This window comes from Gallus gallus, chromosome 1 (genome assembly GCF_016699485.2).
Source record: "Gallus gallus isolate bGalGal1 chromosome 1, bGalGal1.mat.broiler.GRCg7b, whole genome shotgun sequence".
Taxonomy (NCBI): domain Eukaryota; kingdom Metazoa; phylum Chordata; class Aves; order Galliformes; family Phasianidae; genus Gallus; species Gallus gallus.
Genome location: NC_052532.1, coordinates 75601890 through 75624407, shown reverse-complemented (window position 1 = coordinate 75624407; position 22518 = coordinate 75601890). Strand labels below are relative to the sequence as shown.

General features: G+C 37.2%; 1 protein-coding gene and 1 long non-coding RNA gene across 15 annotated transcripts in view; one reads left to right on the top strand and one right to left on the bottom strand.

The window, feature by feature from the left end:
* TULP3 (TUB like protein 3) overlaps positions 1–22518 on the bottom strand; it is a 56629-nt gene that overhangs the window by 23976 nt on the left and 10135 nt on the right. For 6 of the 14 annotated variants that reach the window (XR_006933109.1, XR_006933115.1, XR_006933110.1 and 3 more), the window contains exons 1-8: positions 16105–16215; positions 15312–15474; positions 12532–12708; positions 10716–10849; positions 8576–8773; positions 7965–8077; positions 7441–7555; positions 6103–6201 (exon numbers count right to left, since the gene is read on the bottom strand). Coding sequence is in view for 3 of the 14 variants with exons in the window: in XM_046909716.1 (XP_046765672.1) it covers positions 3401–3534; positions 4035–4206; positions 6103–6201; positions 7441–7555; positions 7965–8077; positions 8576–8773; positions 10716–10849; positions 12532–12708; positions 15312–15474; positions 16105–16200 (1401 nt within the window). In the remaining 11 variants the exon portion in view is untranslated. Of the gene's footprint in view, positions 1–1161; positions 3535–4034; positions 4207–6102; positions 6202–7440; positions 7556–7964; positions 8078–8575; positions 8774–10715; positions 10850–12531; positions 12709–15311; positions 15475–16104; positions 16216–19692; positions 19745–22518 lie in introns of those variants that run through there. The other 8 variants (XM_046909722.1, XM_046909720.1, XR_006933119.1 and 5 more) reach the window with 6 other exon arrangements.
* On the top strand, positions 8769–20768 carry LOC121109408. Its single transcript, XR_005845388.1, has 2 exons — positions 8769–9131; positions 20338–20768. It is a non-coding gene; the product is annotated as an uncharacterized LOC121109408 (long non-coding RNA).

Below are 22518 nucleotides of genomic sequence, written 5' to 3'. Positions count from 1 at the left end.
AGAAAGCAGAGGGAGCTGGACACTTGATCAGACCAATTCCCCACACCTCTACATTTCTTTTCCGAATGATTTTGATATCTAACTTTTTTAAAAAAAGTCACTTTTCACAGTGAAGTACTATTACTTTCCTATTAATGAGGGGCTCTATTCAATGAAGCATAAAAGGTGAATCCTCTGTTTTCTTCATAATTTATTTTGATTTGTTGCAGATGGTGCAATGGCTCCTCTCTTTCGAAAATGTTAATTAGGAAATGATCACCAATTCCCATCCTCTAGAATACGTCCACCTGTTTATGTATTTTCTAGTTTAAAAATTTACAGAGTAGGCTACAGTTATAACTTTTACCCTAATCATTTTGGTGAAGTTAGCTTGCTTCTGAATTTTCTTCCCCTTTGGGGACCAAATAAGTGTTCTACAGCTTCCAGCAAAGAATAACTCCACACAGAACATGTTATGACCAGAATTCTGTAGACTAGAAAGTTTAAGAGATACAAGACTAACAGTTGTTAGAGAAAACAGCTCTTGATTTGCAAAACAGGGGAAAGGTTTTTCTTGCCTTCTTTAACAGATAGGAAACCTATTTCAATGATAACTGAGAGATTTACAGATATCACAAAGTAGAGCTGCACAGTAAGTATAAAGCAGATATTATGCTGATAGTATGGAAGAATCACCATTTCAACTTGATGTTCCCCCTAATCATGTGTTATTTTAGCTCTTGATTCTGGAATACACTGTATCATACTTCAATAGGAGAACAGGTTCAGATGGAAGATAGGAAAATGTATAACAAATCATCTCAAAAGCACTACCTTGAGACTGAGTTAAGCATTAAAAACATGAAACTAAGAAGTGCAAGCAGCTCAAAGAAATAATCAAATAGGAACCATGAACTATACCAGAAACCCTGCTGTGAAAAAAAAAAAAAGACATTAAGGGCATTAGAGAATAACCTTACATTTATTATTCTTAGGCTTCTAAGTGTATAAAGAAAACATCACAAAAGAATAGAATTGAGAACAACAAAGGAAAAGGTGTATGAAAGAAGAGAGGTAAGATACGAGAAGATAGGAAGAAACGAGTACAGGAGGAACAAATAGCAATCACAAGTGACAACAAAATCATACCAAAAAGAAAACAAAAAACCTCATTTAGAATTATTGAGTTTTCCAATATATTAATTATTTATTTGCATTGAGATATAAAAATTATAAATACAATTGATGTAAAACAGTATCTGATAAAAGAGTACTGACACAGTTAATCTGTCCACATAACTTGACCAAGACTCTGAGACTTTGGCCCAGTGAAGATGATCTGACATCAACAAACAGTTTGAAGATCCGCTGCTAACTAGCATAACCGACAAGCAACATTACCATGACTTTTTGAGAACAGAGCAAAATCATCTTGAATAGGAAATCAGCATTTAAGCTTCAAGACCTTCAAGTCACACCAAACTAACACAGTGCAGTTTCTTTCACATTGTGCTAATTAGAAAAAAAAGTACTCAGATTACTATCAGTCTTCTTAGTATTTCTGGATGAGTAAAAGGCAGAACCATGAACCAAAGAACTCAGCAGAACATAACTTGAGAACACTACGAGATCTTGTTCTTGGCCTGATGAGCAGAAAGTACATGAAGGCATAAAGGATATTCATGATATCAGTTCTCTTCACTGATTGATGTGCAGATGAGATCTCTCTGAATACAATGGCTCTCCAGCTAATACAGAATGGGTATGTGAGATTGGGCTTCCAGCATTTTGTAGAGTTGGTCCTCCCAGCAACAGTTCATAATTTCCAATTAAATACAAAGTTTACAAATGATTACTGGTTTGTTTGTTTGTTTGTTTTTCCTAGGCAATTAAACTCTATGAAGTCATTTTCTGTTTCTGTTTTGAAAGAGCAAGTGATACCTACCATTGCAAAGACTCTGGAGGCCAAAAGCAATAAGTCTGCTTCTTAGGAGCATGAAGCAGCTCATCTGCTGATAATAGCAACATGCAAAACTGAAGAATGCTGTTTCTTGTCTTAATGGAAGATGCAGTTTTCCAGGCTCATCATGAATACACATAGTAGCCATGGAAGTGGCAAGCTATTAGCTGTTCTGCTTTAGGACACAGCAGATGTACGTACTACAAGGCTCACATGTCAGCGTGTAACAACTCACTGATAAATCAAAGCCCTATGAATCAAGAAACGTCCCATGCTGTAACCTACAGTCCCCAAATTGTACAATCCAGCATTTAAATGGGAACACAGGAAAGAACTACTGTAGAGCCCCATGATACTTTTCTTTTTTTTTAAACTTACTGATGCCCTTGAAAACATCAGTAATCTCCTCTTGAGTTATCTTACTCTTGAAGGCAGATTAAAATTATTTATATGAAACCTACTACAAAGTGTCATAACTTGGGATAATCTCACATTAAACAAATAAAAAAGAAATCAGTTACCTCTCGCTCATTCCTAAAAATGTAGCAAATTTTACAAATAAAGGACAAATTAAAAAGTGTTTCTGATCTAGATCCAAACATTGCTTTCCAGGAGCAGTATGATACTACTTTCGGCCAAAGTCATGTTTCATCGTCTACTCAATCTTTTATTTCACATAGTTAAAAATAAGAGATACACCAATGGATATAATTTTGCCAAATTAAAAGGGAGTGATTGTTCATTTGTTAAAAAGTATATTAAGGGACATGAAGCAATTAGGATAATGAAAGGGAAATGGACTATCAGCTTTAACAGAGATTCATTCCGCAAAGTTAGAGAAACATGTTTCATTAGAGCCAGTGTCTCAGTCCAGTTCTGTTTGTTGACCACTACCTACAGTTGTGCATAGGCTTAACCTGAACCCTTTTCTCTTCCACTGTTCTTAACAGGCTGAAAAATGCTGCACAGGGCAAGACAGAACGTATGCCATAACAACTCTGCTCTTTTCTTAATTAATCTGACCAGAAACTCAAAGTAATATCAGTAGCATCATCTCCAGAGGCATTGCTGAAGATTCAAGGTACATGAACACTAAACCATTATTTTTCTAATCCTAGCTGCAATGGGTTTCAATTAATGAAATAAATTCCTTAGCCTGCTAAAGCAGCAGCTGATGCAAAGATTCTGAAAGCAAAATCAATTCTGACAACAAAAACATCACTCATGTTCTTTGTTCTTCCACAAAGTGTACAGAGACCGCTCAGTCATGAGACAGTCTCCTAAGACGGTCTACTGTTAAATACCAAAATGCTCTCAGGACTGCTATTTACTTTCCAATAAGCCTACAAAAGTTCATCTCCTAGTATCCTTCCACCCCCAATGTGCTTTTCATTACTTCACCTGGAATTCTAACAAGATACAGAGATGGGAGTGAGTTTCATGTCTCAAGTCTGCTGTTTCTCATTCACAGGCCAATTTACTATCAAAGCTGGACAGTCCAATAGCAAAGGCCTGAAGAGCACAAAGAGGATAGTTATAGTCCAGAGTGAAAACATCTTCTGCTACACGACCAAACTGCATCACAATGTAGTCAGCTGGGGAGAAAAAAAAAATTCAGAGACCAGCAATTTCAGGGGTAAGCAAAGAAAATAAACAAACAGAACTTTAAATGTGTCTGTCAGTCCCAAATATATGCAGTTGGTGTATCCATCCTTTCTCACCAAACTGGCTTTAAAATCTGTTGTCTGTAGTGACTGTGGTAGAGATTACCTTCCTTCTAAGAACCAAGGCTCAAGCCACTCTTTCACTGCATTGAAGGTGTCATGTTAACTCTCTCTTTCCCCTGCAAGAGGCTTGCAGTTCCTCTCTCTCCTTTTCATGCAGCTATTGAGAGCAGCCTCTCTGCACTCACCCCAGGAAAAGTCAGGCCTTTTATAGTTTTCCTGACAGACAGAAGCCCCCAGTAATCCTGAGCTAACTTCCTTCACCTAGTCCCCTTCTCCAGGAATAATGTTCTATTCCTCCCAAACCTCATGAAATATACTGTTTTTCCTGTTTAAATGACCCTCTCCTCCACTCTCCACCAGACTCTTACGGTCATTGTCGTGGACAATCTGGAAGTTCTTCACTGATGCCTGAGTGACTCTCCCATGGAAATTCAAAACATAGGACTGAGTATCATCATTCCAGACTGGAGCCTTGTTGTGCAACTCAATGAGGTTCTCTAAATCTTTGGTTTGCCATTTTGACAGAAGACTCTCATTTTCCTATTCAGAAGAAAGAAACATTTTATCAGATTCAGAATGACTCTGCTTTTGAGCACTGCCGCTCTCATATGTGCATTCTGTGATTTCGTCATTCCCTGTTAAATGAAATGGTGGCATTTAAACTCAGTCCTACTGAAAGTATCCTGCAAGTAACAAGAAAATATTTTCCAAGCAGTCTTTTCTACTCTATAAACTATCACCATATCTCTTCTCAAACAAGAAAAAAGTGAGACAAAAAGCACGCATGCAGACAGAAAAGACAGCAATTCACACATCACAGATGACCTCCATCCTGCTAGCAGGAACCTCCTTTTTGAGATTTATATGGTTTCTGTGATCCTGTTCATTTGTAAACCAACTTCTATTTTCAATATTCTAAACTTTGAAACAAAAGAAAATAACGTAAAATTAACTACATAGTGTTAACTGCATATGCCTTGTGGTGTTTCAGTGTAAAGTCCAAAGGCTGAAGGAGATGTTAAATATGATGTAAGTAGGTTAAGTGTCACGCTATGTTGTCGAATAAGAGGTGCATAATATGAAAAACATACAGAAAAATAAAAATTATGAGATGCAAAAAGGAGGCAAAATAGTACATCAAGTCTGAGAAAGAATTACTTACAAGGAACTGGAAACAGTAGTGAGACACAAGACATATGATTTTAAAAGCTATGCAACAAATAACATCCAAATTGAAATAATAGAAGTTAAACTCACAAGAAAAAGAATCCAAGAAGCTTAAGTTATGTAACGGGAAGAAGATGATCAGAAAGCAATATTTTCTGGCTAACAAAACTACACTGAAGTGTTTTAGTATTGTACACAGATAAAAAATAGGTTATTCTAAAGAATTCATTATTTTCCTTAAAGTAAAACTTGTTCTGATCAAGGCACAAAAAGAACCAGGACAGGTTCTAAAAGTGGGTCCAGATGAACCCCATAAAGTTTAACAAATCCAAGTGCAAAGTCTTGTACCTGGATCATGGCAATTCCCACTATCAATACAAGCTGGGGGACAAAACAACGGAGCAAAAAGGACTTGCGTATACTGGTGGATGGCAAGCTAGACATGAGCCAGCAATGTGCATTCACAGCTCAGAAAGCCAACCACATCTTGTGCTGCACCCAAAGAACCATGGTCAGCAGAGCAACGGAAGTGATCCTGCCCCTTTACTCTGAGCTGGTGAGACCTTATCTGGATTACTACATCCAGATGTGGAGTCTTCAGTACAGGAGAGACATGGGCCTGTTGCAGTGTGTTCAGAGGAAGAACATCTCCCCTGTGAGGACAGGCTGAAAGAGCTTGGGCTGTTCAGCCTTGAGAAGGCTCTGGGGAGACCTGATAGCACCCTTTCAGTATCTAAAAGGGAGCCATTAGAAAGAAGGGGACTGAGCTGTACATTTCTCTGTTCATTACTGGGGAGTTGGAGTAGATGACCTTTACGTGTCCCTTGGAACTCAAACGATTCTATGATTATATGATTTTGGAACAGCTTTATGTTTCAGCCTTGGCCACAGTCACTATGCTTACCTGCTAACAAAACAGTAGGTATAAAGGGTGAAGAAAATACAATAAGTGCCTTTCATGAAAAGGGGTTGTACACGCAACAGCAACAAGACAAAGTAGCCATTTGCAATAGCTAAGTAAATAACAGGCTGCCTAAAAGACGAGTAAGAACACAAACAAGATTCAGAAACTTGTAAGTGAGGTAAAAGGCAAGAATAAATTAATCATCACCTTTGAGCAACACTGTTGCTGCCCATTAGACTCAGTACCAGCTATGGCCATTACCAACCACTCTCTAATAAGCATGATTGTCAGTAACACCCACACTTCCACGATAAAGTTTTAACCTCTTCCTCCAGTCTGAATTGTGACCAAACTCCAAAACTCACATTTCGTGGCTGGACTGGAATTCGCTTATGATGCATATTCATTCCTGGAATGATCACAGACATTTTTCTGGGACCTTTGAATCCTAACACATTGGTTTCCTGAAATACAAGGAAAGACACCATTTTCAGGAATGGATATACTCCATCATGCAGAAGGAAAGACAGCAAAGCTGAACTTGAATCCACATTTATGTTATTTTCAGAGATTTGCTGGCTATAACTGTGCTAGCTGGGTATCACAAGTATGTTCCTGAAGAATGACTGGCATTTTTCTTTACGTTCTGTTACTTGTGTTTAAGAGCAGACATACTATTTTCTCTCTTTTTTTTTTTCTTTTATAAATGATTAAGAATAGAACTAGAAGGCAAGCTAGTCATCATCCATTCAAGCTTAAATCTTAAAACAAATAGATTTTTCCAGAGTACTGCATGATACTGCTCCATATAGAGTTAGTATAGAAAGCAAAGGAAAGAAGTCTTTCTTGGTATTCTTAAACCACTTATTTAATAATTTCAACCAAAATCCACTGGTCTGAAGCATTCTGTACCCATGTCAGTGACACTTTTATAAGACAGAATGTTTTAGAATAGCTGAATTAAGTGATACAACTTCTCCTGATGTGCTAGAGCATTTCAACAGATGAAGAATAAAGGTCTTCAGAGTTGCAATCTGTCACTTCACTAAAAAAAATCTAGAAACATATATGAGAACAAGAGCACTGATTTTATTCATATATAAACTTCATAAACTTCATGTATATGAAAAATATTGATATATGAAAAGCTGACTTTATATTATCTGCTGTACTCATTTTAAAACCTTGCTCTGTACAGTTAGGTAGAGAAATGAAAAATACTGTATACAAAGGAAAGATCTGCTGATATTTCTGTGAACAGGTTAGTACTGAAATTATCAAGTCAATTTTTCCCCCTAAGTGCCACTAAGATCAATAGCCAAAAAAATTAAAATCATGCTTCAGGCTAATGAACTTTTAAATTTCTGCTACTGTACCCATGATAAAAGACAAAAACTTCTACTTGACTGACTTGGATTTTGTGAAGTATCTCAGATTTTCCTTAAACCTCAGGACTGGAGTATAACAATTTTTGGTCAAGTGACAAGAACATTAATTTGTGTCTCCCTCCCTCGGACATTAATGAAAAAAAAATCAAACTCATAAGAAATTACATTTGAAGCTTCTGCCCTTTATCTTATCTGGTGGAAATCAGTTCTAAAGCTTAATGGGGGAGGCTGCAGGCAGCATCATTTTGTGAGTCCTGTCTCTTAGTAATCAGCCTACAAACTAGAAGGGGGCAAAAGGGAAGAGGCACTACTTACATAATAAACAGCTGCAAGTTCTTGTCGAGTATGAGCCTTTTCTACTTCACCTTGTGCCTTGATTGGGCTAACTCCATGGTCATAGACTGTAAATTTAGTTCCCATGAGGTTTGACCTAATTTCAGGTTATAGAAAGATATTCAAAAAGAGAGGCATCAGTAGAAATTTTTATTGTCTTCCAAAAGCATGTGTTCATGACAGAAAAGTTAGGCATGTCCAGTCACCTGAGTCTTTCCCCAATCATCTCAGTAAGGAGTTTCAGTAAAGTGCCCCTTGTACAACTGGGTACATAACCTATCCTGAAAAGCACTGAGCCAGAACTCCTCCAAATCATCATTATGAATGGTAACTGAATAAAGACTTACAAACTAGCTGAATACAGTAAGCTAGAAGTGACAAATCAATTCTCTCTGGAGAGAGAGCAAATTGCTATCCATAACTCCAACTAAACAAATACGTAAATTCCATCTATCCCACTGCAGAATATGTACATTTTTTTCCGTAGTTTTTATCCATTTTCTCACCTGAGTTTTCCAATGAAACTCTCCCCTTCCCGGGATAAATCAGTTGGGTCAACAGATATGATATAATTGGATGTTTTGCTCTTTTTTCGTTTTCTACCTGCAAGAAGAAACATCTGGAAATACAAAACTTTTATCAAGACTGGAGTTTTGAAAGAACGCAGAGGCACTGCTATCCAGACTGTTACCTCTCCATTTCCCATATCCATTCCCATTTTTGTTCTGAGCTCTTATTACAGTCTCACTAATTTTGACATCTCCCACAAGTACACAACCTGAAATCCTGTCCTTCCAATTAAATCACTCAGCAGTCCAGATTAAAGGCAATTGTCTTTTCCAGTTTTCCCCTCTTTTCATCTGGAACAATTCAGTCTCCCTGCTTTTCTTTAACCCTAACATTTTAAAACTTTTTAATTTCATCTTTTCTTTGTATTTTGGCTTCCAAACTTGCAAACACCTTCCTTAGTGCTTTGGCCAGATATAAGATGCCCTCATCTGCATGCTGTCTCTCCTCAGCTTCTGGTTTCTTACTGATTTATGCAGTGTTCTTCATTACACTAAAATATTATGTCTAAGAATACAACAACCAAGACACTGTACACTGCTTCCAATACCTTTCTGTTGTTATCCTTTTCCAGATGCATGTAATAGGTAGGGAAGAGGCCCCGGTCCATTCCCTTCTTATCTCTAGTGATTCGACACTTGACTGTAATACCATGGGGCGCAGGGCGCAATGCAAATTCCTCCAAGTTCTCTACTTCTCCCAGATGTGCAACCGTCTGGTGGGATGGACTACAGGAAGCACCTATTTCCTATAGGAAGAACCATCATATTAGAAAACCAACATCAGACCAGAGACTCCGGTATTCCCCATGGTAAGGAAGGTCTGTTGAAACAGATGTCCCAAGAACATATCTGAGAAAAGAAAGTTGAATGATAATACATCTGTGTTTCTCTAAAAAAAGTGGATAAAAACTTTTTTATTCTAGCTCTCCCAGGGAAGGAGAGAAAATAAAGCTGTTAACCAGAGTGAATTACTAGGAATGGAAAAACAGATTGAGACACTGTAAACATTCTAAACAAAGTGCTTCTCTGCTTCTAGAACTTCAAACCCTGTGGTAAATGAGGCACCATGATATGCTGAATGGATGCTGCAGTAAAACAGATTAGGTATTCTCTGGCTGAAATGATCACTAAGCTTACGTTGGTTCAGAAAAGCAGCAGAAATGGACTAAGAGGACAGTGCTGGAGAAACCCTGGAATAATGCATACAGTTAGGATGCACGCTATGGTCACCAAAGGAACTGGAATTCTAGCGGAAATCTGGTATCAGATACTGTTATTTTTTTAGAGGAAGCTAGCCTGCCATGGCCCGGGGTCAGTGCTAAGAGCACAGCTGTGACATGGGGCTGGGACAGGCCCCACGATGCTACTGGGCAGGGCAGTGAGGAAGGCTCACTCAACCCAGAGTCCTGGGTCCTCAGATAGGAAGGAGGGAGCCCAGTGCCCACTGCCCTGAGTTGGGTGTGTCTCAGTCCTTTCCTTAAGAGAAGAGGAAAACATGGGTCAGCACTTTGCAAAACTTCCATCTGTGGGATCCAAGGAAGTGGCCAAGGGAGAGCTGCACCAGGGAAGGATCAAGTTGGGTGTTCAGAAAGGTTCTTCTCTGATAGGTTGCTTGGTCATGGAACAGGCTTTCCAGGGTAGTGGTCAAGGTGCCAAGCTGCTAGAGTTCACTGTTGTCCAATGACTGCTTGGACAATCAGACACAGGGCTAAAACTTTGAGTGGTTCTGTGAGGAGCCAGGAGTTGGAATCTGTGATCCCTATAGGTCCCTTACAGCTCAAAATGTTCTGTGATTCTGTGAAACCCTGTAGACTGCAGAACCTGGAGTATTCCTCCTTCATCTTGGAGATGAATGAGTTTGCTTGTTTACCCTATTAGCAGCTTCATATAGTATAAAATCTGAGTGAGTACACACACACACACTTGAAATTCCCTCATGGGGAATTTCCAAGTCATCTCCAGCAGCTGTCAAACACACCTCAGTTTTTTTATTTACTAGCAACTAGATTTCTTGTACTACTCACTGGCTAGGGTAGCACAGTATACACACAGCCTCCTCACAAATACACTCAATTGGGTCACTTGAATATTATCATGGACTTCCAGGATCCAGGATCCCTGGGGACTTTTATCCTCTCTATTTACTCCTTGTTTTCTTATGCTTGTTGTCCCCTGACTCAACTTGATCCTCTTCCCTTGTGTCCCTCTCTCTAAGCACCTCATATTAAGCTTTGTACAATCCCAGAATTTTCCCCACTCCATCCCAAAATTCTGTTCTGCCTTGCATCCGTACAATAAAACCTGTAATAGACGTAGCAATCCCTCTTAGTTTGTATGGCATTTCAGAGTTTCCCTGAATCATCTTGGCAGATTTTGAACCAGAGATAATGGTCTAATCTTTCTTCTTTGAGCATCACAGGAGCAGCTGATTAAGAGTATTCCCCTATTCACTGATTAGGCTACATGGATTAGGTCTCTCCGCCCATCATTGTTCCTTTGATGATTACCAGGTCTTTCTATTTAATTAGATGTTCTTCTGTTAGGTGATCTGACAGTACTGTCCTTCCTCTGACTTCAAGGATTAACAATAACTGCAAATACAGTATTTTAACACAGTGCTAAAGGGGTTAGTAATAAAAATCAATAACATGCCCAGTTCTCATTAGAAACTCATTTCAAAACACCTACTGCAAAGGATTTCTTGATGGTTGCAGAACTAGGCCTCTCAGATTCAGGATGTGGTGACTGAGATGCTGGTCTCTTACTTACTTCTTCCTCTTCTTCCGTGTCCTCCTCATCAAAATTCAAACTGCCTGAAATTCCTGTCAGAACACAGAATCAAGCAGATAACCTCTAAAAGAAAGTGTCATGAGTTTATGGCATCACTAATTCACATGTAACCTTTGCATAACTATTTTTTTTTTCAAATTGCTGTTTTTATTCTTGTGCTATATCACTTTCTGAGCTTTGTAATTCTGATTATATTATATGTATAATACTGATAGCGGTAGAAACATTTTACAGCTGTCAGCTTGTGGCTGATAAAGTTTTCATTAATACGTATTTCACCAAGCAATATATTATATCATGAATGTGCTATCATTGAATTAAATTTTGCTTATTTTTATAAGCAAAAAAAAACCCAACAACCTCTCTGTAGTTTAAGAACAAAAAAGGCAATCCAACTCTATATTGGTAGGTAAAACCTACTCCATAGGTTGGGCTCTGTACAGGTTATATTCTTCATCATTTCCTCTTAGTGTTATTGATTATGATAATTCTTTAGTTAGAGCCTCTCCTGTTTTATATCATCAGTACATCAGAAGCAATAACTCAAGTCTCAAATACTACTACTGATCTGACTGTCCCAGGATATATTTAATCTTAATCACAGCTATATAGAGATGATGTGGATAAATAACATATCTGTACATATCACTGTTTGGTGTTTCCTCTCTACATGGAGTTACGTTGTTCTGTGATTCCGTTCTTTAATTTTGCTGTAGAATGGAAAACTACATAATGCACTATAGAAAATTAACAAGCTCAGACTGCTGTAGCTGAATTATTTTCTGTGAATCAATTTTACAATGTTTTAATATAGGTGGCATTGCTGGAAATTCTTTGTCTCAAGTAAAACAGAAAAACTTCTTAACAATCTGTCTGTAAATTTCTCAAAGCATACTTCGAAAGAAGAAAGGTGTTAACCCTAATACTCCAGTCAATTTCATCATCCATAGTTTACATTTTACCTTCACTAATTTCTGCTGAAGTTTCTGGATACTCTTTCCTGCTTCTTTCCCTAAATCTTCTGTGATGTTGCTATTAATACATAAACAGCTGTTGGATGTGACAATTGAAAAAAACTATTCCTACACATAGTAGTATTTATGAAGAATACTGGAAATATTCTGGGACACAGGCTCTCCTAATAAAACAAGCTGCTTGCTGTATTAAACACTACTAATTATTCTGGTTAGGCTGCATTCAAAAAAATGCCTTTCTGTAGTACTGACATCCATATAAGTCACTCAGCAACAGAGATGGACACTCCCCTGGCAAAGTACTCCATGGGATACAGCCTCTGACTCAGGAAGAACATCTCTCTTATTAGTCTTCTCAACGGTTAAATTATAGCATTATGGTTTTAGAGGGTTCTATTGTAGTAAAATTATTCAAGTATCATATCCAGATATATTATATCTGGAATTAAAATGCCCTGAATTTTAGCAAAATTTGAATTGCAGAGTTTTGTCACTAACTTATTTGGAAAGGCCAGATAATTATGCAGTACATTCATATCCAGTTAATAACAGAAGAAGAAACTGCAAATCTGCATTTCTGCATTATGTACAATCTACTAGCTCTGCATGTAAAAGGAAAGGCCTACAAACACTTGTTTCATTGTTTCTTAATTTTCTAATTATTTTTAATGCACAGAAAAAAAAAAGGATTACAAGCAGAGGAGTCCTGAAAAACACATCTGCCTATTATCAACACTTACCTCGCTTCTGTAAGATTTCTTGCAGATGTGCATTGCGTAATGTTTCTGTTAGAACATGTCCATTGTTTTCCTCATCTGCATTTTCTGCTGTTATGGAAGATCCAACAGAGAAAGTCTGGAGTTTGTTTCCTAAATCTTGCACTTCTGATTTCAAGAAAGAAACTGGTCTATCAATGCCTGCAAGCCAAAATGAAACAAAACGTAGAAGTATCATTTTTACAGATAAAGATATATCACAGAATGGTTGTTCTTTTCATCCGTTCTTGCTTAAGCACGACTTTAAAGTACTGACATATTCTTGTTGAATTCGACTTTTGTCAAGCTAGGCCTTAGTGTGATACAGACCTCTTGTTATTTTGAACACCACATACATTAGTTTCCCCTTTTATAAATATGGTGATTGCTTTTATTTTTTTTCCAATGGCTAGAGCAATTAAGATGAGTGCTATTTGTCATGCAAGTTGTTATGCGTAACTTTATTTATGTACAACTATTTTTTTTCTACTGCTCCAACCTTCAAACTCTTTATTTACAAGGAATGATGTTAAATGAGTGTTCTACAGTAAACATCACAAATCAATTTGTTAAGAATATCCAAAGGCATAGGCCAAACAAATAGTGAATTGATGCCTTCCACAGTTTCAGTAGAAATTACATTTCCAGTTTTAAACATTTAACACAGCATACATTGCACTTTGTAATTGGTGAAGATCTCTTGATGTCATGGTCTGGCACAATATGAGGGCTGCTCTAAAAGCGCATCCTCCTATTTTATTATGTTGATGATTAATGGCATCAGAGGCAAACGCTGGCGGTATGGCAGTAGAGAATGAATCTTCCCACTAAAATTCCATCATCGTGGCTCATGTTGCCATGTGACAAAATGGCATCTGACATGGAACTGGCGTGTGAAAAGCAAAGCTGTGGAAGTGAATTTCTCCATGCAGAAAAAATCATACCCATTGACATTCATCAACGTTTCCTGACTGTTTATGGAGACTGAGCAGTAGATGTTAGCACAGTGAGGCAATGGGTGGTGCATTTCAGCAGTAGTGACAGCAAGTCAAGATAGTAGATTACCACCACTGCTGCAAATGTTTATTTTATTTTTTATTTTTATAAGCACAGAATGCAGGCTCTTGCTCATTGCAGGTCAAAATGCATAGCTAATGGGAGTGAATATGCTGAAAAATAGTGTTTTGTAGCTCAGAATTTGCTCTACCAAATAGTGTTACAGTGTTCTTCCTATCTGTGGTAGCTTCCATGGAAATAAATAGGAGGCATTAATTTCAGGTGACCTACATATTATAAACATGTTTGTGTAGTGCACAGCGTAGTTTCTGCTTTGATTTCTTGCCTTTCCACTATGTTTCATCTTAAAACTGCATTGCTTTATCTAGTCAAACTTCTGACATGATTTATATGTATTAAAGGAGCTTCAGAACTGTGTAAGCAAGTGGAGTAGTTAGTTTCCTCTTTTCTTTCCTGTGGTTTCGGTAATACTGAAGTTTCCTAACTATGATATTTTTTACTCTCTTCAAGTTTTCTTTTATCAGAATTTCCCCATTTAATTTTGAATACATAAATGCTATCATCCACATCAACACCTTCCTCCCCATCCTAAGATTGTGAAAGACATCTAGATAACAAAAAAACACCAAACACTTAAACGAAAGGATCTCAGGGGACATCATAGCTCCAAACACACATGGAATCATAGAATGGAATCATAGAATGGCTTGGGTTGAAAAGAACCAGAATGATCATCTAGTTTCAACCTCCTTGCTATGTGCAGGGTTGCCAACCACTAGACTAGGCTGCCCAAGTTTTCCAACTAGGTAACTCAGGTTTGTTTGTTTATTCTACTTTATTCTACTCTACAAATTAATTTCCTATTAACGTAACAGTAGCACTACAACATTTTGCATTAGTATGCATCTCAAAGCCTATTCACTATTACTTTGTTGATAGGCTGATAGGATCTTAGCTCTCATAAACCACTTCCTGACATTTCTGCTACAATGTAGGGGTTTAATTGTTACTCTTCTTTTCCATTCTATGACATGCAAGTCTTTAAAGCTCTCACTAATGCACTGCTTTTCATTCTCAACAAAATGGCTGACATTTTACTGTAATGTCTTCAGACCACTGAAGGCAGGATTTGGCTTCCCGATATCACATCATGTTTGTGCTTTTCTGGACCCCTATAACTTGCTTATCATGTTTCTGCTGTCTCCCAGAAGGCCACAGAAAAAAAAAAAAAAAAAAAAGAGAGAGAGATAAAAAACAGCCAGAATTTAATCTGGTATTCACAAGCCCTTTGTTTTGATTAATTACTTTATGATTTAGTCACACCCAATCTTGAAATAGAACATACCGTGATACCATGAAAAACAGTAAACGCTGTCAACACAGGACTATCCTCTTTTCTTTATCCTACTGCTTCAGGAAGTTCTCTTACTTTGGATTTGCAACTCCCTATCAATAGAGAAGTTCGTAACCCATTTCTACAGTTCTTTTTACCTTAAAAAAAGGGAGGGATTACTCAAAAGAAGATTCTCAGCTGTCACAAAACTGGAGATGTGATTTTTGCTTGTTTATACACTTCAATATTTCTCTGTCATATTATATTGCAGTTCTATTGCTGTACGTAAGAAAGTTTGTGATCAGTCTTGTTTATGCCTTGACCACTGTCACAGCAACACAGGTGACCATCTATGACACCATCTATGAAAATGCAGTGGCATGCTGGGAGAACACTGTTACAGTCAGGTACTTACCATGTAACACAACAGCACTGTGGAAAGTGGTAGGAGTTTCTACTAAAGGAGTCTGCTCCTCAAACCCTTTGGGCTTTGACCTGTGCAGCTTTGCCTCGGGATTTGGCTGTACCATCAAGGGATCAAGACGTTTCTTCTTCTGCTTTTTCTCTAGAAGAGCTCTCTGTGAAATAAAAGAAAAGGCATGAAATAAGGATAAGTAATTACATCTGCCAGAGAGTCAGTGCCTCAGCCACTGATGAGGATTTCCAATCAACCTAAATAAAGTGCTCTTGTCTCTCACAGAAATCCTAGACAGAGATGTTACAGTGTCTGCAGTGAAACACTGCTTTTGGTTCTCCACTTGATAGATCTATCCTGAGACCATCAACAGATAATTTTAACTCCTTTTCTCCAGACAAAATTTCAGTAAACCTTAATATAAACAGTCAAATTCAGTAGTCACTTAGAATCCATTGTGAAACATTTTATAAAGTATATGTTATAACATGTAGCATGTACTGCAAACTTATTACTCTATTCATCGTACTTAAACTGACAGAACAAACCAACTAGCTCACAAGAACTCTCCACACCTTCCAATGTAGTTACAACTTGAACTACTAAACATTCCCTTTCCTAGGACAACTTCCCATGCATGCAGAGAATGTACATTTTTTTTTCTCATTGATTTGTACAACTAAACTAAATTTGTATTAGAAGAACTATCACCAAGATTATCAGAAGGTGACAGAATAAGAGCTCTTGTCCTATTGATTACATGGCAGTTAAGTCTTTCATTATATTAGCATACCATTTCTAAACATCCTTCACCAGGGCTCACTCTGCCACTACAGTTATAAATGCTGCCACAACGCAATAAAAGCAATTCAAGGCTTGCAAAGGACATGGCCTTTGTGACAAAGGCTATGATATCACAAGAGGATACAACTCAGAAGATACAGCTCCCAAAAACTAATGTTAAGAGATAAGATAGAGGAATAAAAGAAACAAATAAAAATCAGTCATTAAAATAAGACTGCTTTAGTAACACAAAATCTGATCTACCTTGCAAAATATTTGTATTTAATTCAGGAATGAAAGAAATTCAAGTGTTAGTGTTAAAAACAAAATGTTATGTTTCCATCACACATACACATTTGATGTTCATGATTTCCTATTAAATGTAAATAGAAAGAACTTCTAAACTTAAAGCAAATACAGACACTGCATCATTTTAAAGGCAGCCATGCTTGAATCTTAAAAATTAAGATGATGCATGATGAAGATGTGCAGACCACTTGCCACAGATGGAGATTACTCATGACAGCTTCTTTTGTATCTGAAAAAAACCCTAAAAGTTTTTTCCTGAGGACAAAAATAAACTTGCTTCACCAAATTCTTCTCTGTCTTCAAAGATCCATCAGATAAACAGTACTAACAACTCAATTCACTTGAGACACAAACAATTTTCAAGTTCTTTCCTCTCCTGTTACGATTCTTCTATCTCATTGGATTTTTCCTTTCCTGTTAGGCTTTTTATCTCTGCTTACAACAGTTTCACAGGCAACCTCCCCTTAAAAAGTTCTAGCACAATTCAGTTCTTGGCCTTTTCTTTATTCTTTACGCTTTGCAAGTACTCTTCTCCAAAATACTTAAATAAGCAAAAAACCCACACGATTACACTTTGAAGATTAGACTGTAACACAGATAGTATTAGTTACTGCAGAATTACTTGCAAGGATCATCCTGAACAGCAAAAAATACAAAGAATTGCACATAGATTATCAGATCAGTCTAGAGGAAGGTAAGGTAAATTAAAATTCTTAGAAAATACTCAGTTACGTTTTTTCTCTAGAAGAGTAGTCAGATCATCCAGAAGAGTGTAAGTCTTTAATATATATACATTAGGATAAATTAATGCCAAGTGAAAAAGTTCTGCTATATTTTCTAAATATTTAATAGTTGACATAAAAGGAGAATGGAAAACACAAATTAAAAAAAAAAAAAATAAGGATTTGAGAAAAAAATGTTGCTGAGGCTTTGTACCTAGCAAATGGACAGATGAAAAATAAACACATCCTAAAAACAGTAAGGAAGTACATAGCTACTGTTAGAAGTGGAAATTGAAACTAGGGTCAGTATAGTACATACTAATTTTTAAAGTTACTCTACTGATTATTCAACAAAATTAGATTTTTTAACGCATATTAAAACATATACTTTATTGCTGCTAGATGTGACAAACCTTTTCAGAAGAACTTCAGGATAACCAAAGTGATGAAACTTGATAGTGATTTAAACAGGTCTCTCTCTAAAACTTTGCTTATTGAGGTGAAGAAAATTTATGCTAAACACAATCCTGCTGTATTTCACAAAAACATTCTGCAATTTTTATCTCCATTCCTCTAAATGTTTAGGAGAAATTTCCTAAGCATAGGCATCTGCTACAAACAGTAATGAGTCCATTATGTCTGACTGTGATCTGCTATTGACGCTTATTGCTTCAGAAAGCATGGTACTACTTGTGTAAAAGATAAAAGCAGACTTTCAAAGTTAACATTCAAACTTAAATATACAATCCTAAATGAGAGACTGTTAGCATTTCTCACCAAATATCACCAAGCAACAGTAGAACTGGGGTGTTAAAATATATTTTAATGAAAGTTTCTAGTTGTCAGTTCTACAGATGCTTGCAGTCTCAATCAAACCCCTCTTCCCCCCCCAAAAAAGGAGGAAAAACAAAACAAAACAAAACAAAACAAAACAACAACAAAAAAAAAAACACTACCACAAAAAGCCTGAACCCTGAATCAAGTTGTAAAAGTATATGAATTCTATGAATTTGCCTCTCTGTTGTTTAACTGGCAGTTGCTGCAAAGGAATTGTTATTCTGTGAATTCCACCCAGCCCAGCAGCTTTGTTTTGGTGGAACACTGATGCATCTCCGTGACAATATCTCAAACTGGTATACACTGACCACAGTGCCTAAGCAGTGCAATAAGAGCCACTGGTTGCTACTGGCTCATAAACTAAGCCAACAGTCCTGAAATGAACATCAGGGTTCATCACCAAGTAGTCACATCATCCTTCTTATGGGAACTTGTTAATAAGTGGCATTTGGCACTATGTTTTCCTTTACAAATTACTTCCAAGACCTTTTTCTCAAGCTAATGCTTTTCATTATTTTGCTGTTTTTCTTTACAACAAGTGTTATTGGAAAGTTTACAGGTAGCTTTTACAAATATAGCCAAGGATATTTTTAACTCCCATACTCTGAAATGTGTTAGGTAAGTGTCCATATATGCACGGAGGTCAAGTCAACAATGAATCTGTCTGGATTCAAAGCTATACAAACTCAGACTAGAAATAACAAACAAGTTTTGGTAAAAAGGGTTCTTAACTGATGCATCAGTTCCCTGAAAACTGTTATGTCTTGACTTAAAGATCATCAGATGAGAGACAAAGTTTCTAAAAACTGTACTTTAATTTCAACACAACTTTATATTCTACTTTGATGAATTTAATCTTTAACTTAATACTGTGAATTCCATTCCATGTGAAATGGACAGCTAGATAATTACAATAATCTCCTAACTTCTAACTTTTAGGTAAGCACTTGAAATTTCAGAGGATGGATACTTTGTTAATTTGATGAGCAAGTGATCTAAGTATCCAGCAAACAGCACTCAGCTGCTTTAAAAAAAGAGACAAAATCTAATATTAGATAAATGCTTGGCTGCAAACGTGTTGTTTTGTTTTCTTTTCCTTTTTGTGTTTGTTTTGCAGGAGACAAAAATAACAGTAAGTAGAAAGAAACTGGGTATATTTTTCCAAAGCAGTAGTAAACAGATCTTTCTGTAGCTCAGGGAACCTTTTACTTTGAGACTTAAAATGCTAATTACTTACAGTCTTCCAACCTCATTATTCATTCCTGCCTTGCGGTAATTCAATGCCAATGAAATGAGTAAGACATGTACAAAAAATAAATGCATAAAAGAAATCAAACCTACAAATCACACAAGCTATCTAACAAAAGTCAGGCAGAACTTTAATGAAAAACATTAGTAATCAGTTCTGCTTGTATTCTTCCGACCGTTTTTAATCACTTCACACCCAGTTCTCAAGCCCCTGTGATGCTGTGAATCCATCTGCAGCCTTGCATATCACAACAGAAACTGAACAATGTGGCCTACACTAGTGGTTGCTGTATACCTTAAGTAGTTCTGAGCAACAAACTACAAACTAAATGACAACACGCCGGGCGATCAAGAAGAAAAATGGGAACAGAGAAGAAGGGAGAAAAAGAGAAAACAAGCACTTTAATTTCCCTTTCTAAAATAAGATGGCTAACATTTGTTTTCCTACATTTATTTTTGCCAGCTTATGCACAATCACTTACCTGATTCTCTAGTTTCAGCTGTCGTAGCTTCATGCCTTCATCCTCAAAGATGCTGCAAAAGGCAAGAAACAAATAATTATTTCTAGAAATTAGTTTGCATTATAATAAAACACGACATCTACAGACTACAGCATAGTCGTTGAGACTTCCAAACAACTGTAAACCATGATTTCTAACCCATAGGAAGACCAAGTTATAAGGCATTATGAAAGAAACATACTTCATTTTCTGTCACAAACAGGACCAGTGATTCAGTCACTGAGCTAAACTGCTCTGAAAACATTTTGTAAGCTAAAAAACTTTCATTACTCATGGACAGATTATGAGCCACTACCGAAGTGGGCTTTCAGACAATTTACATGTGAAGACCTAACAAAGTTCACAGCAATTCAGCATAGTCTCTCTTCCTTTATACAACACTCAGCTCCAAATTAACTCACAATTTTAGGTTTCATCGTGGGTCAATCTTACACTATTTTCTCCTTCTACCAGACTTCCTAGAACTACTGTTAATATCTGTGAGTATATGCCAACTATTCAATTCCTGCAGATACAAGAAATAATTATTTTCCTATTTATTTTACAGCTAATTTTCAAAATAACTCCATTTTTTGGTTCTAAGATGTGTCTTCTCTTTCCTTTCAGATGAGAATGAATTATTACAAAAACTGCGATTTAGAGCCATCAACTGTAAAAATGAGAAAGTTAATTAATTGACGTGAACACATATACTCTGCCTATCACAGCTGTGCACTTTCTTCCTACATAGCTTTGATAAAGACCTCTCTTGAAGTGAAAGAACAATACTGAAGGAAGAAGTTATTTAATATGGGAAACAGACAAATCTTATGTATTCTATTGATGGCATGCAGGGCTAGCCAAAATTTCGATTTAGAAAGGAAATTCACTGTCTGGTCTAGGTGCTGAAATGACCAATGACGTGGAGTCACAAGCTGGCAGATGGTGCTGTGAATGTAACCCCAAAAAGGAAAACTGGAAGAAGACACAAGGAGAGAAGTAGAACGAGGTTTCCAGAAAACACATGCCATTAAATTAACTTCTATTCCCACTTGCCACTAAGTTAAAAAAATTGAACTCTGTTGTGGAATTATTGGGTACTTTCAAGTTAAATATTCCAGAACTGTATCAAAACAAAAAACAAAATGCAAAAACAAAACAAAACAAAATCTCAAATGCTGAAATACATGCATATGTTTTGTCATTTTCATAGCTAAGCAGATGCCCCAACTCAGAGAAATAGGAATATCATGCAGAAGAATTTTAAAAAATAATAATAAACTGAGATACCTGTGCTACAGAAAAAGCTATTGCTACAAGTTATGAACAGATTAAAATGAATTTTCTTAGCTAACGCAAAGAGAATAGTGAATTTAATCCAAATCTATCTTTGCAACACCATGTTGTCCATACTTACATAATGCGGGCAAAAGTTGTTTGCAACCCTGTCATGCACCATGATCAGCAATGTCGCACAGATTTTCTATTGCGCACTGCTCCCTGCCTTACAGACAGTGGGGATGCACAGAGTTCAGATAACACACTTCACTGACCACAAGTCAGGTGGTTAACTATAAATTTAATTAATACAATGTCCCTAAGCAATTACAATCTCAGTTAGCAAATGCTCATAAGGTAACAATTCTAAACATATACTAACAAACAAATGGTCTTGGCAAATCATACAACAAATAACATGCTAAAGGGGAAGGGTGCATGTGGAATGTGATGAGCACCCCTGGCTCCCCACGAAACCATTAGATAACTCGCGGAAACACTGAAAGTACATGCCACACTCCATGAATTGCCAGGTAATGGAGTCTGCCGATTCCCCCAAGGCATGGTATTTGACTGAATTCCTTGAGAGATAGCCATAACCAATATCCCCTGGCAAGAACGGAGATTTCTAGATAATGTTAGGGAGAGTAATAGGACCTGATGTTTGATGGTCAAATGCAAAACAACCTAACACTAAGTGAAGTATAGGTGATAAGTAACAAGCTGTTCAGGTTAAAATAGTTGAGTAGGAATACATCAGACTTGGCCTAAAGGAATTCCTTCAGTAACTCATCTTCTTGGAGGTGACTGTTACATGCCAGATATTATGGATAAACTGCAGCTAAATTAATACAAATAACAAGTATAGGGGAATCACAGAATCATTAAGGTTGGAAAAGACCTCTAAGACCATCAAGTCCAACAGTCAACTCATCAACACCACCCCCACCAAACCATGTCCTTCAGTGCCACAACTACATGTTTTCTGAACACCTCCAAGGGATGGCGACCCCACCGCTTCCCCAGACAATCTGTTCCAATCAGTGTTAGGCCACTCTTTCTGAAAAAAAAAATTTTCCTAATATCCAACACAAACCTCCCCTGGTGCAACTTGAGGACATCACCTAGAGTACTGTATCCAGTTCCTGGCTCCCCAGTACAAAAAAGTCAATGATCTCCTGATGAGAGTTCAGTGGAGGGCCACAAAGATGTTAAAGGGCCTGGAGCATTTCTCCTGTGAGGAAAGGCTGAGTGAACTGGGTCTGTTCAGCCTTGAGAAAAAAAGACTCAGAGGGGATCTGATTAATGTGTATATAAGTATCTTAACTTTGGGGGTCAAAGAGACCCGGCCAACCTCTTCTCAGCGGTCTGTAGGGACAGGACAAGGGGAAACGACCATAAACTGCAGCATAGGAAGTTCCACACCAACATGCAAAGGAACTTGCTCACAGTAAGGGTGACAGAGCACTGGAACAGGCTGCCCATGGAGGTTGTGGATTCTCCTTCTCTGGAGATATTCAAGACTTGCCT